General features: G+C 39.6%; 1 protein-coding gene across 4 annotated transcripts in view; it reads right to left on the bottom strand.

Annotated features, from left to right (window-relative positions):
• EPB41L4A (erythrocyte membrane protein band 4.1 like 4A) overlaps positions 1–19,404 on the bottom strand; it is a 237,893-nt gene that overhangs the window by 51,478 nt on the left and 167,011 nt on the right. For all 4 annotated transcript variants that reach the window (XM_059724947.1, XM_059724946.1, XM_059724948.1 and 1 more), the window contains 4 exons: positions 17,201–17,292; positions 13,934–14,011; positions 12,017–12,138; positions 857–947 (listed from right to left, as the gene is read on the bottom strand). In XM_059724947.1, the coding sequence (XP_059580930.1) occupies positions 857–947; positions 12,017–12,138; positions 13,934–14,011; positions 17,201–17,292 (383 nt within the window). The remainder of the gene's footprint in view (positions 1–856; positions 948–12,016; positions 12,139–13,933; positions 14,012–17,200; positions 17,293–19,404) is intronic.

The following is a 19,404-nucleotide window of genomic DNA, read 5'->3' as shown; positions in this document are numbered from 1 at the left end:
ATGGCTCACATTAAATTCAGTGGAGCTTTGGCAACTGACACCATTTGAGCACCTGGCCCAACAAATTAATACACTTTGCTTGATGTTACTCCTAGGTTTTCAGGATGCACAGTGGCATGAAGTTGGAGGGGACTGCAACAACTGAGAGTAATACTACTAGATTTCCTAAAATGGGCAGGAGAGGGAAAGGCTATGCCTGCCTTTTCTCCTGCCCAGAAGCATAGCTGAGCAGCCCTGTACCCCAGGCAGCCCAGACACAACAGACAGCACTGACTGCCACTGCTGATTGCAATGGAATGATTAGCTGCCGCTTCTGTGGCAATTGTTTTTGTGCCACCCATCCTCAAAGGCAGCACTCCTAGCTACTGGCCTGGTTACTCCCCACCCTCCTCCAGCTACACTACTGCTTCTGTCACACACCAACCAAAATGATGTCTCTAAATAGAAGCAGAAGGTAGGATACACATTTCATCCTGTCAGAGGATTTTTTGTGACCACTCTTCCTTTGTAATCTTGACAGAGTTGTGCCTGCCTCCCAAAGTTGCTATGGAAGCAGCAGAATTGCACACCAACCCTGATACAAACAAGAATTTCCATGTCACAATCTGGTCTTTTATTTTAATCTGGTCTCTGGTTTTGAAATCAAGACCTAATGTTTTTCTAAACAGGTTGCTCCAGTTTAACAAAACAGTAATGAATTATTGGGTGAAATTTTATGTCTTGTGTTATTAGGTGAAACTAGATAATCATCAAGATCTTTTTTAACCTGTGAATATTTAATATACTTTGTTCTTCTATCTAAAACTGGGAGTGCTTTTTTAAGCCAAAGGAAAGCTTTTGGTCTAACTACACTTACCTTTTTACTGGGGAAGGTGCAATAATTTTGGTAGTTCCTTCATTTTCCCCATTTTCCATATTTGCTGTAATCTGGTTTATGCTGTTGGATCCTGAAAAATATATTTTTAAAATTCTTTAAGATGTTCTTTTATACATTTTGATATATTTTGGCTGTCACAAGACCTTATACAGGCTTACTGAATGCATATGGCATTGTTATAGTATTGTGAAATACAACAATACAGAATTCCCATATACTCATTCCCAAATTCTGGTACAGCGAACACTTGCTAGTCATTCACTGGGATCAGCTAGGCAATGTCAACTCCATACACTTATTTCTAATCTAAGCATAAGAAAAGTAAGCTAAACATGTATTACATTCTTTCACAATATTATCTTTCTACTAGCACTTCTTGAAGTACATAGAGGAATATTACCATATGCCTTTGAATGAGACAATTTTTAAAAGCAAATATTTCTAAAAATGGCCCCCATCTTAAATTTGAGTTCGAGAAAGAGTTTCCCCTTCCCCTATTATTAAGTAAATAGCTAAGAGAAAATCAAGTAAGTGACAACTTATTAGTGCAAGGGCATCAAACTCACTCCTCCCTTCCCCTCCCTCTCCCCCTCCATGCCTGATCTGAAGGCTGCTCCACTAAGTCTGGAAATCATGCATGTAGCATGGATCCTGGAGTGGCTGCAATGGGCACCACATGCAATACAGTCTGGCAAGAGCAGCAGCCTTGCTGCACATGAGACCTTCCCTGGCAGGACTGAGACTGTGCCACATATGGTGCCCGCTCCAGCCAGTCCGGGACCCGCATTGCTTGTAGCACCTGCCAGCTCCATATGTAACAGAGGTCTCAGACCAGCTGGAGCAGGCAAGGTGGGAGCTGCGTGTCCTAGAGCAGGCACTACATGTGGTGCAGAAAAGCTAGAACCAGCTGAAGCAGCTGCTAGATCAGATATGCTGGGGGATGAGGACATGGAAGGAAAGGCATGGGAGAGGGGCCATGGGCTAAATCTGGCCTTCAGCCTGGCCTTGTGCAGGCCTTGCCCTGTATGCATCTGAGCAGACTCAAGGGCAGTACCAGGGGCCAGATGGTGGAACTCCACAGGCTGTACCTTTGACACCCCTGTATTAACTGTACTGAATACTGGGAGAAACTATGCACACCATTCTGAAGAGTTGGACAGGACCAGTATGCATGAGCAAAGCAGTATATTATATTAACTTATACAACATTGAGAAAAGACTTAATATAATGAATATTAAACACTTTCTATTATGGTAACCACACTGAACAGTTCATTAGTTTTGTTTTGGACAAATGGCTCATTTATCCTACAATGCTTTCATGGGCCAGATCTTGCTCATGACCTATGATAACTAAATTTGAATAACTGCTGCATTACATACATCCTTAATGCTTTCTACCTTTCCTTAGAGTTTCCTGCAGAACCAGAATAACAGTACAAACATCTACAATACAGTACGTCTGATATGAAAGAATAGAAAAAGTATTCAAGCAAAACCCAACTGCTATTATTTAACTGTACTATTAGTGTTTCAATATCAGGACTACAGGCACCGTAGCATTTTTGCGCATAGGCCTCATTTATTCCTGGTTGCTTACCTGTTGTCCCAAAAAAGTTACTGGCAGCATTCCCTGAACTTTTCTAACAGAGTTTACTTACATATGTGCTTTGATTTGCTTACAGAAATTTCCATGAAGTCATTTTTTCAATGGAATATAAATACACTATTAGATTTTACAATCTTTACATTTAAATAATTTCTGGAGCCTTACAGAATCATTAAGTCTGTTTTATCAATTAAACTACTTCCCTTGATATCAGAATGTAGTGTTTGTATTTAAATCTGTTAAAGAGGAGACGTGTTCATGAGATCAAACGACAAATATCTTTCATGGAAGTTCATGCACTATCTGCATAATCATAGAAATCATAGAAATTAAGGGCTGAAAGAGACCTCAAAAGATCATCAAGTCTAACCCTCTTGCCCGGGGCAGGAATTATATTAATAAATATTGCAATGGATGGATTTTTGTATGTGTATATTTTTAAAATATTAAAAAGAATTAAAACAGTCTAGATATTCTTGGGAATAATATTATTTTAAATAGGAACTATCTGTTAAATAAAAACATTAACATTAATTATTGTTCCAAGTCAGTCATCTCCTGCCTTTATTTCTACACACCATATACATAAAATACAAAATTGGCCAAATTTGTATTCTATTAAAATGTGCAAGTATTTTACAGTTTTCAGAGTGTAAATTTATGACAAGTAAAATGTTACAGCTTTTATGAGCGCCAATAATAAAGCAACTACATAACCAAAACTGAAAACTAGGGTACATTTTTTAGAGTCAGAATCTAGAATATATATCCTTTTAAATGAGCTTTGGCACTGATATTTACTCAACCAGAGCACATTTCTCAGAATTAAGGATTTTTTCTGTAACGTGCTACTCTGAATTATAAACGGAATACTTAGACCAGTGTAACTCCATTTCCTCGTTTGCATAAATGAAGGGAAAAGTGGGCTTTTTACAGCTAGGTATTCATCCAAATTGAGGAGTATTCTGTTTTATGGGTCTAGGCTTAGTGGTTACTGATATATAAATATTAAAATGTTTCTTACATCAATCATTATTTCAGAGAATCACCCTCCATATGACTGGAGTATCTGCTGTTATCAGGGAATTCAAATGAAGTGGCCCTGGGATCCATACATATGGTAGCTAACTTTTGTGCTTTTATTTCAAGTGCCATGACCTTTGTTGCCTTCCTTGAAGTCTAAGCTTCTACAGATATGCAATTATATGAGCATCTCAGAATTCATTTGTGGGAGAAAAGTTTCTAGTTCTCAACATTTCAAAGAAAACCTTAAAAAATATAATGCAAATCTGTGAAGGTTCAAACACAAGTAAAAGGAACTCAAAATTTATTTTCTGAAATGTTATTATTGTAATCTAGTCTCATAAACAGAACAGACTTTTAATGCATGCAATTGATCATTCTGAAAGAAAATACATTAATGTTTGAATAAGATGTATCCTGCAGTTTAATGGTAGACATCCATGATCTTACGTAGGCTTCTCAGGTCAGAAACTATGTTAGCCTCTGCCCCGTTCCTGGCCAGGCAAAACGTGCTACTTCCATGTAAACATTAGCAGGCTAATTTTCCAAATTGTTCCTAAATCAGAACAGCAACATTTTAAACCCATTTTGCACCACTGAAGTCATCTATACAAGGTACAAGGCAGTCATGAATCAGGTTCTAAAATCATTTACAGGAAGCTGAGCATTTTCAATTATTGAGTAAAACCCCACTCTTCGGGTGGTGGTAGGTGACATCATAAAAATATTTTCCAAGAGAGAACACCCTTCAGGAACTTTCATAATGGATCATTCAACCAAAAGGCCAACTAAACTTTTCATCAGGCAATCTAGTATCCAGTGGTTGCAAGCTGCACCAAATGCCATTCCTATCACAATAGAATGCTACAGAACAATGAGAGATCCTGAACACTGCTGCAGTGGTTAAGTTTATGAGTCATAATTGAAATGAAATTTAGTTGTAACCCTTTCCTAGATAAACTGAAAAAGAAAGCCAATACCAGTGCACAGCAATCAGTAATTCATACCCCAGCCTTATGCCTTCTAAGAAAATTCTCCAAAATGAACACCAAATTAGAAAACTAACCAGGCTTGCTTGGTGCTAACCATCCAGAGAGCCTTAGGATAAATGTCAATTGATTTTGTAGGAGTGCTTTCTATGGAGAAAACAGTTGTGCAATCCTGAGATTAAGCAGAAAACAAGTAGGCTTCTCTCTTTTTTTTAAAATTGGGGTCAGTAATTGACATCTGCATCAACACCAGTATGGCTCCAAATTCCATACAAGAATTCTACTAGAAAATCTACCTGGTAAATAAAAAGACCACCAGTTGGATGGAAATATTAACTGTAGTCATTAAACGTGGCCCATTTATTTCTGCAAAACCCCATGACATACTTTATAGGAAATGTTATTTTTAAAAAAATCAACACCAAGGCTTCGATTTTGACCTCAATGACAGTTGCATAAGGCAGAGCTACTCTAGCGAAGACAAAAACAATAAAAAGGCATGAAACCAGCGTAACGCAAGATCAGAAAATCAAGGTTTCTAAATTTAGCTCATATCCAGTCCATAGATTAAAAGCATCTAACATGCGTTTAGGGTACCCAAACCTCCTAATGTGCCTTGACTAATAGGTTTTCCATGTTATTCAATGAAACAGTTAAAATGCAAAGCTAAAAAGCCTTCCATTGTTCACTGTAATAAAATAAAAACATATTCATCGCATGCACATTAAGCTTCCTTGGATGACTTTTCTCTAATTCCAGGAAGACTGACATATGTAATGTTTGAAGGAAGGGCCACTTCACCATATACGAGTTTAAATCAGGTTCCTTGGAAGATAATCTGTGAGACTGAAGCCAAATTGTCCATCCCATCAATGGAGCCAGATGATTTTTCATGAATATTTCATGACTTCAGCTGAAGTTTCCCTATGCCCTCACCTCCAGTCCCAATTTTAAGCCCCATATAGTAAGCCGATAAGAATAAATTTTCCCCACATTATATTTTCTCGGCATCTGTTCCAAATACAATTCAGAGTTCAGCTTCTGGTTACTGTGTTATTTGATTTACAACCATATTACAATAGGCCAGTATGACAAGGCAGCACTAAGAGCAACTCAGAGCTACAAAAAATAGCTAAGCCCTTCATTAAAGTAGTAGAAGCAAAAAATGAGGGGGAAAAAGATGTGCTATATTTAATGTTTTTGAATCATTAGTAACAACAACCACCAAGGGACAAAAACGGAAACACGGGCACAGGAAAACTGAAACGAGAGAAACAGTAGGGATATTAAGTCTGACACCCCTGCTCTCAGCCTTACCTTGTGCCCCAGGCCAAATCCAGACCACAAGGCTTCTTGCAGACCAAATCCAGCCCAGGGCATGGGGCAGTGGCCAGCACAGTGGTAGCCACAACAGCAGGCACTGCAGTAGCAGCCGCTGCAGCAGCAGTGGGGCAAGTGGCTGTATCCCAAGAAGGCACTTCCTGTGGTGGTGAGCAAGTGGCAGCAGGCCAGGTGGCTGAAGGGCAACAGATGGGCTACACTTTATAGCCCACCCTCACCACCTGCTGTCAATGGCCACATCTACTAGGGTCCTTGATTCTGCAGCAGGCTGTGCCCCCAAATTTTCTGGCCCACTGGTAATCCAGTGGCCTAGATGGAGCAGCTCCACAGGTCAAAGCCAGTCTGTGGACTATATGTTTGACAACCCTGATCTAGATTATATTTATACATAGACTGGAGAGTGCACCATTTCTAACTATGGATCTTCAGACTTAAGCTCTTCATTCACTCATTCATTCGTTACTCTCCCAAGCACAGCAGCAGTGATCTTTTGCACACTGATGACAAAAGATCCAAGCAGAACTGAGCCCTGAAGTGACCTAAATGAACTAAGCTGAGTGTAGAAAGGGAAGTATTTTTGTAACTGCTTATATATATATTAATAGCATTAAAAGGTGAGATATTGAGCTAGAAGGAGGAAAGAAGGAAATTACTTGCTACATTGGGTAAGAACTGTGTGAGGGAAATCACTTGGATTTTTTTGTAGACAACTATTATCTCTTACAAAAAGATAAAATAAAAGTTATCAGCCCCATAACATAAAAGACACTTGGAACAAAACACTTAAAAAAAACCATATAATTTATGGAGAGACAGAATCCAACTATACTACACCCAAAAAATACTGTAGTATTATGAATAACTAGTTATGTTGACTACCACTGACAGAATTCATACTTTCCTAAAAAAAAGATGTATTTTAATAAACTATGTCATATGACTCCCTCAGACATATTACTAAGGGAAAGCTTAAAGTAACTTATAAGACTACTTCACACTGTTAAGTTCATCTCCTAAATCAGAATTATTTTGTAGGATTTAAAGTCTACTGTGGGTTCATATTTTTAACAAATGATGCATAAAATGAATTAAGTGAGGCAGAATGGACTTCCTGAGCTAATTGGGCTCCATACTGTTGCACCCAAGAAAGATCAATGGAAACAGTGGTGATTTGTACCAGTAAGCACAGCCTGTCACAAAGTATCAAATTTTACTCTAGCATGAAGTGCAGAAACATTAACCTGTCATCTGAAAATCTTTTTGTAACAGAGAAAGGGAGCTAACTTTGTGTATCACTATACATCCTCATATACAAAATGAAAAGCAAGATGAAAAAAAAAAAACAGCAAGGAAGTTACAAGTGTAGGACAGCCTGTCAGGGGAACATATATGTCAATGATTCTTAACTAGGGTGCCATGATACCCTGACATGCCTTGAGATCCTTTCAAAGGTGCAGAAGGGCGCCACCTAATATTAGCATTGTTAGGTCTGTAAACATGATTCACAAGATCAACCCAGAGGTTTCAAGTAGGAATCCATAGTGTCAGACGCATTCAGACCTGTTACGGCTTTCCTGAGTTTTTTGCAACAGAAAAATCGATCTGTTATTTTTCTGTATTAAAAAAACAACTGGAAACTAAGAGCTGGCATTTTCTAAGGGGTGCCATGAGCCTATGGAGGGATGCCTTGAGTTTAAAAAAGTTAAACACCATTGATTTATGCCTTTCTTTTACAAATCTTCTTGCCCTCTGGTGAATGACATGGCTCTCTCCCCTTTAGCCAGATGATGTGTGGCATGTGCATCATTTATTCACTTTTGTAAACTGTCCTTTCAAAGAAGGCATGCCCACCACCAGGAAGTGAATGCATATGTGGAATGTTTAGGTGATTTCTACTGAGTACACAAATTAAATTAAACAAAAAAAAAATTCAAATCAATGAATAAAAAAGAAGCTATAAAGACATACATTTATAAAGTACATGGGACAACAAATTTATACTTAAATTTGGAACCTACAAAATTTTATAAATGCATAAGCAAGATGGATCTTCATTCCTTGGGGAATCTTGCATATCATTGTATTGGCAAACAAGAACAGAAAGATCTCAGTTTTCCAGTACTCAGACAAATTACATTAATTATAAGTAAGAACAGTTTGTCTGCTACTGAAGCAATAAATAAAGGAAGATACTCCAGTGCCTATTCTGAACAGATTTTTTTTTTTTAACAAAACCAGGGATCTGTGTGGCAGATGACAAACTCACCCCTTAAATAGTCATATTTTTTCTGCAAAAATTAAGAAAAGAAAGATGAGAGATTTTGAGCAGAACCACTGAATAGTGAAGTTGAACATATGTCTACCAAAGCGTGTCAGAATTCTGCTGATGTTTGCAAAATACACAACTAGCTTTAAGACAAAACTACCCTCAAAATGGCTTGCGAGTATACACATCTCTTCAGGAAAACAGAAATGTGCAATAATCCACAAGAAAAGCAATGCCTCTCTTCAGGTGTTTAGCTCAAACAAGCAGAAATCCTAAATTACATATTTTGAGAACAGTAATTCAGTTCCACCACTCCTGAGGGCTGACTATATATGTATCAGGTGGAGAGCATAGCACACAGGAAGTAATGCTATAGCTGAATACACATTTTTTGTTTAGAATTCAAAAAAAATTAAGACCAGCAACTAGCATGGACCATTCCTGGGTCCATGCAGCTACCTTCTGCATCCCATTTTAGGAGCCTACAAGCCATAAAACCTGACGATGGTCAGGAAAGCCCATTATAAAAAAATAAACTTTCAATTTCTAGCAGAGTTTTTCTCCTTTCAGCTGTTTTCCTTTTTTAATTTATTATAGGAATATCTGTTCCATGAATAACAATGTGGGAAATAATTAGCTTTATAAAGCGATATATTGGAATTTTCCAAAATACTCCACACTGGCTGAACTCTAGTCCCAAATATACCACTGACTTTAATGAAAGCCAAGTTCCTTAGAAAACCCTACCCTATACGTTTGTAAGCATTTAAATATTAATCAATCAATCACAATCCGCTTATACACATGACCACTAATGCATTTGCATTTACTGGGAGCACCTGGTAGGCCCAAGACCACTCAGTGGGAGCATCTATATGCATCATTAAATTAAATTCTTTGCCACTTTTATTCACAAAGTTCTAATTTTAGTTTCAATTAATGTTAGTATGTTTAGATTATCAATGCTAAGTGCAAAGCAATGCATATCAAAGAGACCCTTCTTGATAAGCTGGCTGATGGCAACATCTTGAGGGACAGCCAGCACGGGTTTGTTGTGGGTAGGTCTAGTATAACCAATCTCATCTCCTTCTATGACCAGGTGACATATCACCTGGACAAGGGAGAAGAGATTGACATCGTATATCTGGACTTTAAAAAAGGCTTTGATCTGGTGTCCCATGATCTCCTCATGGAAAAATTGGCCAGCTGTGGCCTCGGCTACACCACAGTCTGATGGCTGGGAAATTGGCTCTGAGGTTGGACCCAGAGAGTAGTAGTTAATGGAAGAGAATCACTGTGGTGCTCCGTGACCAGTGGTGTTCCCCAAGGGTCTGTCCTTGGACCGGTTCTCTTTAACATCTTTATCAGCAATGTGGACATTGGTGTCAGCAGTGCATTGGCCAAGTTCACTGATGACACTGAACTTTGGGGCGTAGCATCCACACCTGAGGATAGGCTAGGGATCCAGGCTGACTTGGATAAGCTTAGTAAGTGGGCAGATATAAACCTGATGATGTTCAATACCAAAAAATGCAAGGTACTCCACCTCAGGGGAAAAAAATCCGCAGCACACCTATAGACTTAGCAGTGCTACGCTCACTAGCACCACTGCTGAAAGAGACTTGGGGGTCATGATTGACCACAAAATGAACATGAGCCACCAATGTGATGTTGCAGCTGGTAAAGCAAACAAACTCTGGCTTGCATCCATGGATGCTTCTCAAGTAAATCTCAGGATGTCATCCTCCCGCTATACTTGGCTTTGGTGAGGCCACAGCTGGAGTACTACATCCAATTTTGGGCTCCTCAATTCAAGAAGGATGTCAAGAAGCTTGAGAGAGTCCAAAGGAAAGCCACGCACATGATCAGAGGGCAAGAGGATAGTCCTTATGATGAGAGGCTGAGAGCCATGGGACTCTTCAGCTTAGAAAAGCGCAGGCTCAGGGGTGACCTGGTAGCAGCCTCTAAGTACATAAGGGGTGTGCATCAGGATCTGGGGGAATATCTGTTCACCAGAGCGCCCCAAGGGATAACAAGGACTAACAGTCAAACTCCTCAATGACCGTTTTCGGCTGGACATAAGGAAAACTTTCTTAACTGTCTGAGCCCCCAAGGCCTGGAACAGACTCTCTCCAGAAGTGGTGCAGGCACCTACTCTGGACTCATTCAAAAAATGTTTGGACACTTATCTTGCTGGGATCCTTTGACCCTAGCTGACTTCCTGCCCCTGGGGCAGGGGGCTGGATTTGATGATCTCTCAAGGTCCCTTCCAGCCCTAATGTCTATGAAATCTATGAAATTTTGGAAAGATAATTCAAGATGCATATACATGATGATGGTCTTTACATTAACTGTTAATACAGTACTCAAGAAAGATTTTAGAATAACTGTGGATAGTTCTCTGAAAATGTCAGCCCAGTACTCTGTAGCAGGCAAAAAGGCAAGTAGAATATTAGGAATTAAGAAGGGAATTAAAAAGAAAACATTATGGTATAAATCTATGGTATACCCATACTTTGAATACTGCATGCAGTTCTGGTGCCCTGGCCTCCAAAAGAATATAGCAGAACCGGAAAAGGTACAAAGATGGACAAGAATGATCAGAAGTTTGGAGAGGCTTCCATACAAAGAGGGACTAAGGCCATAAACATGCATTCATTTCTAGCAGTAGAAATTGCTGAGAAAGCTCCACTGCTAGAAATGTTTCAAGGATGGGGAACAGTACAGGTGTTCAGCCTGCAACTCCCCGTCTCCCCTGCTCCTAACACCTTCCTGACATTGGGGTGATCCCAGTCTGAGGAATGGATGGGGAGCACTTGCTGTTCCACTCCTCCCATTTCAGGGGAGGGAGAAAAAAGGCTCCCTGTGCTTTCCCTGACCTGGGACACCCAGATCTTTCCCCACTGCTCCACTCCCCTGCCACAGACCAGTCTGGGAGAAGAGTAAAGCAGTTGGGAAAGCTCCCAGCCCATTCCTCAAACTGGGTAATCTCCTGTCTGGGGAAGAAGCATGAAGCATTGCCGCACTTCTCTTCTCCCCTTCTAGACCAGACCAAGGGGAATGAACAAATGTTCATTGTTGCAACACAGTTTCTCTCAAGGGAGATATTCCAGGTTGACACCTGGCAGCTCTCTCTCCTGGCAGGCACATGTTTCACCCAAGAGAAATTGAATGTACACTTGTAGCTTCTACTGAGAGAGTGACAATTCTCCTGATGTACATATAATGCCTGTATATAGTCTTGATCTGCTGACTTTTCAGCTTAGAGAAAAGAGGATTGAGGGAGGACACTATAGAGGTCTACAAAATTGTGACTGGCATTGAGAATGTAAGTAAGGATTTACTATTTAATATCTTTCACAATATTAGAACTATGGACATACAATGAAATTATTAGGAAGCAGGTTTAAAATAAGCAAAAGAAAATTCTCTCTCACAGAATGTCTAAGTAATTTGGGGACTCACTGCAATAAGGTGTTGTAGAGACTGATAACCAGATTCAAAAGGGGATTAGACAAATTCATAGAGAATGCCTATCACTGCTTAATAAACATGATAGTTAGGCGTACAAAGTATGACTTCCTGGGCCTCAATGCTGGAGGTTGTAAAGGGAAAGGGAAGGGGACAAATCAAGCTGGACAGGCCATGAATACATACTTTTCCCTTGAACATTCCCTCTCTACCACCATGAGATACAAGATACTGGACTAAATAGACCTGAAATCTGACCCAGTATGTACTTCTTATGTTCTTGCCAGTCTAAAACAAAAATACAGTAGAAAGCACAGCTTGAAAGACACTAAGAAACTTCAGAAAATTTAGTTTGACTTCCTGAAACAGAATGAATCATCACTAGCCAAGAAAAGACTTCTATTTAGACATTAAAAAGAAGCGTGTACAATAGGACTTACTAGTGTGTTGAGATTGTGCTACTCTTTTTGGATAAGTCTTACTGCGACTTCTTTCAACATGTTGATCAGGCCGAGGAAGCTGGATAGAATGGTCTCTGCTCATTTGCAAAGATGTCCTGCCACTTAAAAAGGCAACAGAATCAGTATGATGAATAAACAGAAAAATTGTGTTAAAACAATTGAAAAAGCTTAGTTTGATAAATTATGTTGGGTAGCACAATGACTTAATCATCAACCTCTCTCCCATGCAACCTTGAATCAAGTTTCAATATTCCTGTTTACAGGGCAAGTTGCAAAGTATTAACTGCAATGTTATTCATTGCGATTTTGTTTTGAACCAAAACTTGGCACAGATGCCACCAGATCATGCCAATCTCTTTTGTATTTGGTATTTTTCCAACTGAGTGTAAAGAACCAGTTCCAGAATCCACACAAAATGCTGCTTTATTGAGAATTAAGACCATAGCCAAAACAGCACAGACTTTTTATGACCTCACAATAGCCTTGTAGCAGGCAACTTTCTTAAGTAATCTGATTATTTTAATTCTATTTCTGAAATTAATTTGTAACACCTTGTCAGAGTAAAATGTATATTTAATATTGTTCAGTTTGAGCCAATCAATAGTTAAACTAATGCTAACAGAGAATTCTAATGTGAATGAAAAAGGCACAACAAACTCAGCACAAGGCAAAACACCACCAAAAAGTCATAAGGCTTGATTTTTTTTTTAGAACTGTAAAAGTTCTGAAAGCATAAGTAAATACATTTTATGCATATTAATCTTGAAAACCTGTAACAGCAGCCTTACTAAAACCTTGTGGTTCAGAGCTTAAATTCATAGAATCCTAGACAATTAGGGTTGGAAGGGATCTCAGGAGGTCATCTAATCCAAACCCCTGCTCAAAACAGGACCGTCCCAAACTAGATCATCCCAGTCAAGGTTTTGTCTAGCTGGATTGTAAAATCCTCCAAGGATGCTAATTCCGCCACCTCTTTGGGTAACCTCTTCCAGTGTTTTACAACCCTCCTAGTGAAAAAGTTTTTTCTAATAGCTAACCTAAATTTCCCTTGAACAGTTCTAATCAGTCTAAACAACTGACCTTTTAATTAAGAGTTTGTTCTCCTGAAACCTGAAAGTCACTAAGCAAACACCTATACACAAAGAATAACAGCAAAGACTGTCACAGCACCACCCCCTCTAGGCATGGATTTACAGCTTCTCTCTTGAATTAACAAAGCATACAGAAGTACAGTGTTATTTATATTAGGTACTATTGAAACTACAAAGATATTCAAATAAAAAGAGGGAAAAATTAGATCTACCATGTAAGCAAACAATTGGTGCAGGACGCACGTTAATCTGCTGATAATAAGACTGACAATATGCATTTAATGATGCATCAGTTACTGTACTTTAACTAGAAATTAACAGTATTTATGATTAACATTATATAACCAATATATTTCAAATGTTAATTAATTGACTTAAAAAAACAAGTTAGTCTCTTAAATTCCAAGTTATTAAAACATCTGCCCAAGTCTTGAGAAAACCCTTGTGAATCAAGGTAGCACAGTGGTAGACTGCTTTTGTCTTCTACTGATCAGGTAGATGCTTTATCTGGAATATTTAAAACTTATTTTTGCAGTCAGCAATGAGCCAGTCCAATGAGTAAATGCTTTAGCAACAGAGAGGATCTTGGAGCTGTCCAACTGCCTTTCCCCAAGTCATACTTTGAGCATGGATACATCAGAAGGGAAAATTAAACCCCAAGTCTCACACTGTGTTCAATTTGAGAACTGGAATGCTACAGTTCACAGCATTTTTTGGTGGTGGACAGGAAGGAGGAGAGGCAGCAGGGCAGTAGGGGGATGATTTGAAAGTAAAGATTTTTAAGCAATATAGATTTAAGATTTACCTGTAACGATGTTTATTGCCTATGGATCCAAACTTGCCAACTTTTCTTGACAGAGAGTTGGACTCATTTTCTGGCATTCTATGTTATGTTAAAAATAAAATGACAGTAAGAATACAAACACACACATATATGCGACAAATAAACTAAACTGCTAAAGAATTATGCTATAATCTGAAATGCTGTCCTTCGCCTCACTTATATAAGAAGAGGTGAGCCCAAGACCCCTGAACTCAGAACAGAAACTGCTGGCTCCTCTGTAACCCCCTCTTCATCCTTGTATCATCACAGGGTCTCCACACATATCACATTGGGATGAGTGTTCTAAAGTGGTGAGACTATCCCTCTTACCCCAAATCCGCCTGAAAATTACTTCTGACCTAATCGCTGCTAAGTTGTGCAGGTTCTTTCTTGAAGTGGAGTACCTTTGAGTAGAAATGCTTGGAGCAGCTAACTGACATGGCTGTTTGTGGCAGCAATATTTTTGTATTGGCATGAATGACAAAGGACCTGAGGGATAGGAGACAGTATATAGCTACAGTCTCTGCAAGAAAGGTCCTTGGCCTCCTGAAAATTCCTCAAAATCCATAGTATAAGAAGTTCAAAGACCAAGCCATTGCTCTGGGTGCGTGAAGGGCAAAACCTTCACAGCACCATTGTGGCATTGTTTGCCTGCAAAGTTATTGGTTTTCCTTACCCTTGTATCAGAATAATACATGTAAGTGAGCACTGGCTCATTGTTGGGAACATGTCAGCATTGCCATATTATCAATACAACTCTTTAGGGAGTTAGAAACACAACTGAAGAATTTAATTTCCAATTAAAACTCATGATGCACAAGGATATGTTGTATACCGTCTTTCTTGAATTGCAAGAATCTTTTGCTTACTGTCCTACTGTAATACGTTGCCTAGTAAAACAAAATAGCAACAAGATTAGCCTGCAGTGGGATTTTTTAGCCCAACTTATTTTAGTCCTGAATTCAAATATGGTTAAAAACAAACTCCAAGTGTTTCCTTCTACACCGGGTACTGGCTGATGACCGTGTTATATTTTTATAAGTGTTTATGCAATGCATCTAAACTATGATTTAAGGCTTATGTTAGTGGAAACCCTCATAATCTTCATATAAACAAATAAAAACATAAAATTCCAAAGAGGAATTTTACCAAAAATTAAAAATGCATCCTGTTGCCTGTAAAATAATACTAAAAGCAATGAATTGTAAATCAGCAGATCACAGATAACATGTGAAACCTAAGGGCTGAACCAGCTCCTGTTCACTTCAAAACAAGGACTGGGTTTTAATAGAGGATATATTTTAGCTAAGGAGGCAAGCTTTAGTTCCACAAATTGCCCCATTCATCAAAATGAAAAACAGACTCCACATCTGATTTGGTTTCTGAAAATGACATGCATGTTTGGGGATTTATGTACAATTCATCTTGCAGTTTACCCAGATTCCTTCTATTTCCAACAGCAAACTATATGGTTGTTCATCTGCATCTAAGGTATATATGCACACCCTGCTATTAAACTTGGCTAAAGAGAATTCTTCCTTTACATGTTTGAAGCTCACATCCCACTACATACTTTTCTAGATGCTGCTTCAGCTCTTGTATACTGTACACAATATGAGTCATAATGCTTCACCAAAAAGTAGAGGAATCTACTGCATTTTTTTAGGTTTTATAAATAAATTGAGAGCTTTCAAAGAACTAAATGAATTCGTTACATAAAACATGAACAATAAACTTTAAAATAATTAGTTTGCTTAAATATTATCCTACTTCAGAGCTGTCCAACTTCAGAGCAGCCAGAGGATACATTCTGCAAGGGACATGCATACTGAGCTGCATGGCACCCCCTCTGCATCAGTGGCATTAGCTCCCCACCATCAGCATTACATGAGACCTCCCCTCTCCACTGCCACCCCCACTCAAGCCACATGAGTGAGCCCCCAACTGCTGCCACATGAGTACCCTGACCCATGCCCCTCCCAGCCCCCCTGTCACGTGAATCTCCCCCACTGCCACCATCACATGGATGATATTATCCCCCTTGCTGTGTAAGCCCTCCCCCTCCCCCTGCTGCCACCACTATATGAGATACCCCCCACACAGAGCAGCATGAGCCCCTACCTGAGGCCCCTTGTGGGTAGTAAACTAACACATTACAGTGGCTCTGTTAGCCACATTACAGTGGCTCAGTAATCTCTTGTATCTCTTTAAAGAAGACTACTTACTCTTTCCTTGATCCACTCCTTCAAAATTGCCCATGTAATTTGTGAGATATACGAATGATAAATTTAACCAGGGATTATAATTCTTGCTCATATTTTCAAAGTGGAACTCAATTTGGAGCAGCAGGCAGGAATGAGCCCTTATCATTAAACACTAACCAAAATTTATGAAATACCAAAGGGTGATATTCTCATTCTTGTTCTATGCCCTTTTAGGGAATTGCCTCTTAAGGCCACACCCATATGAGCACAGACATCTGTTTCCTGAGGGACAAGCAGGAGCAGCACACCTCATCCTACTGCTACTTGTCTCCAGGGACTGCCTGTGCCATGCGCCCTCTGGTCCTAGTAGCCTTACCTGGGGGCTGGGGAAGCTGCAGCTGTGGTAATCGTGCCCCTCGGAGCCTAGCTAGCAGCTGGAGTGTGGCTCCAGCCGGACAGGCTTCAGTTTTGGACAGCATGCGCTGTCCCACTTTTTTTTCACGTGGGTTTTTTTGACCTCAGGATCTCCCAGGGTCAACCCCTGTACACTGCTATCTTGCAGCACGGGGCACATCTGAATGTGCGGTGTAGTGCCGTAGACGGATCTATGGCACCACATACTGCACAACCATGCTCGTCTGGACATCGCTTAAAAGGCCAGATCTGATAAGGTAAAAATCCCCTTGGTGCAGAAACTAAGGAAGATAAAAGCAGGCTCTTCTCTAAGGATCCAGTTATATGTACTGTGGAAGGAAGCATGCCAGTGAGAGGAAGGGTTTGTCAGTGCTGGATTAGTAGCATACACCCTCTAATGATTGCAGGCAGCACTGCTGTCCAAAGGTGAATGGAAACAGGCTGATATAATTTGGGTAGCTACTTAAAGCTGTCTAAATTAAAAAGGGATTATTCTGCCACAATAGCCAATCCTCACTTCAGCTAAGAGTTTGTGCTGTGCTGCTTTGGGGTGCAGTAAGAATCTCATCAAACATGTTTATCTTCTCTTTTCATAACCCAATAAAACCTTAATAACTTTTGTGCCACTCACCTGAAGAATGTATGATGTTCTACACAGCATTTCCAGAGATGTTTACATGCGCTTTTGTTTCGGGCTTCAAAAAAGAATGAAGTTTCATTACACTGAAATAAAAAGTGGCAATATTATTATGAAGGATTCTCCCTAAAGGGTGGAATTCCATTTGCTGAACTTGACACATGGGACCTAATTGTATTCTTTCTTACACCAGAATATATTGGCTGGGGGCACACGACGCTCATGATCAGATGCCTGCCTCCTCAATTTGGGTAGACCTGTGGCTATAAGAACTGCCTATATAACACAACTTCTGTGTTCCCAATGAGAACTCATTGTCAAACCTGATCCTAAATTAAGCTGTAAATTTCCTTTGGGAGACTGCCCTCAAAACCCACCCTAGGTAGCATGCAACCTATATAGCAGCACATTCTGAAAATCAGTTAACTGTGCATATTTACCACAAAAGAATTTCAACCTGAAGTGCTCAGCTAGTCACCAGATAAAAACAGGGAGAGAAAAGGATCCCCCTTTCTGTAACGCTGACAACACAGATGAAGATTTTTAAAAAAAATGCATACCTACTAGACTCTTAGGTCATATTTAGGAGCTTCTGCTCAGCACCTCTACATATCTGGCCAAAGGGTGCCTATACACACACAGCAAGGCTGCTTCAACATGCTGTAATTTCAGCAAATCGGAACAGACTCGATTAATAAAGTCTGCTAGAGCATGGTAATTATCACACTCCAGCAGACTCCAGTGTCACGTGTATCAGTGTTCCCATGCTGAAAAATGGTGGCGGGAGCGTTTTACCTAAAGCCTGCTCAACAAGCTTTAGTTAAAGCGCCTCTGCCTCCACTTTTCAGTGCAGGGATGCTGATACACGTGATATTCTGGGCACTTTAATTACAGTGGCTCTCGGAGCCACTCTAATTAAAGCATCCCCTTCCCCCTCACTCCTAGAGTATGTATATAAATGCCCAAGGTGCCTAAATGAAGAATTAGAATCCTATTTTTAGATATTCTTTTTTAAATTTTAACCACTGATATTAAGTTAAGATTTTGAGATTAATTACATTATTTATTTTTATCAAACTATAAATTCAAGACTGTTCAACCAAGAAACATTTCAATATAGCTGTCAGTCAACTTATTAAGAGCTCACTTCTGTTGCCAGTATTTAGTAATACCTGACTATACTATTAGTCCCACTGACTTCAGTGTGACTGCTCATATAGTAAAAATCTCTTCAATGTGAATAACAGGCATATACTCCGGTCCTGAAAACAATAAACTAATGGTAGATAAAAGCATTTTCAAAATAGAATTTCCCCATTTTTAGCAGTTGGTTTTATAACATGGGTGGTTGCACATAAAGGCCACATCCACATGAGCAGGGGTGTGTGTTTGCAGCAACACAAATAGTAGCAGCATAAATTTGTGCCGTTACTTTGTGCTGCAGTGCACGCCCCTGCTTGTGCAGTTTGCAGCATGACACACTGTCCCGCTGCTCTGCAGTGGGAGGCTGGCTGGGGCACAGAGTGCCTCAGTGCGGGGCTAGCCAGCAGGCAGCCCCATGGTGAAGCACCCTGTATCTCAGCCAGCCAGGGAGCAGCATGTACAGACAGGGAAACAAGGACCCCCACCCCTCCCCACCTCAAGCCGCCCTGCACCTCAGCCAGCTACTCCCTGGACAGGTCTGGATCCAGCCAATGGGCACATGTATGCTTTTATAAAGTATAGGCAGGTTTACACAAATTTTCAATTAATTAGCTATTTTGATTTGCAAACAAGCTTGCAAATTATAAACCGATTTAAAGCATTCTTCAGAACCATTTCTAAAGGAAAAAAAGCTACATTCCTATTAAAGGCATGTCAAGAAGCTTTATGAAGGTTACAGATTACTTGCTTGAGATATTTGCTTCAAATATGAAACAAACAATAATAAAAATGGGATTTTGCACCTATGATTAGAATCATTTATTTTTCATTCTTTGATGATAAAGTAAAACACACCAATGTTATTTATTCATTTAGAAAATGTTATTTGTATTTTTCCACTGAAGAAGTTAATTTGACAGCTGGAACACTTAGGTAACAGTTCTCAGGGGGGAAAGCGCATTTAAAACCTATACCCAAAATACATTTTCTATTTCATTAAAACATTACAGCAAAAGTGTGTCCCATAGTATGAGTCACTGCATGCAGCCCCAGGA

Source organism: Alligator mississippiensis, chromosome 3 (genome assembly GCF_030867095.1).
Source record: "Alligator mississippiensis isolate rAllMis1 chromosome 3, rAllMis1, whole genome shotgun sequence".
Classification (NCBI taxonomy): Eukaryota; Metazoa; Chordata; order Crocodylia; family Alligatoridae; genus Alligator; species Alligator mississippiensis.
Note: the sequence above shows the minus strand (reverse complement) of the source record. Positions and strands in the feature narration are given on the sequence as shown.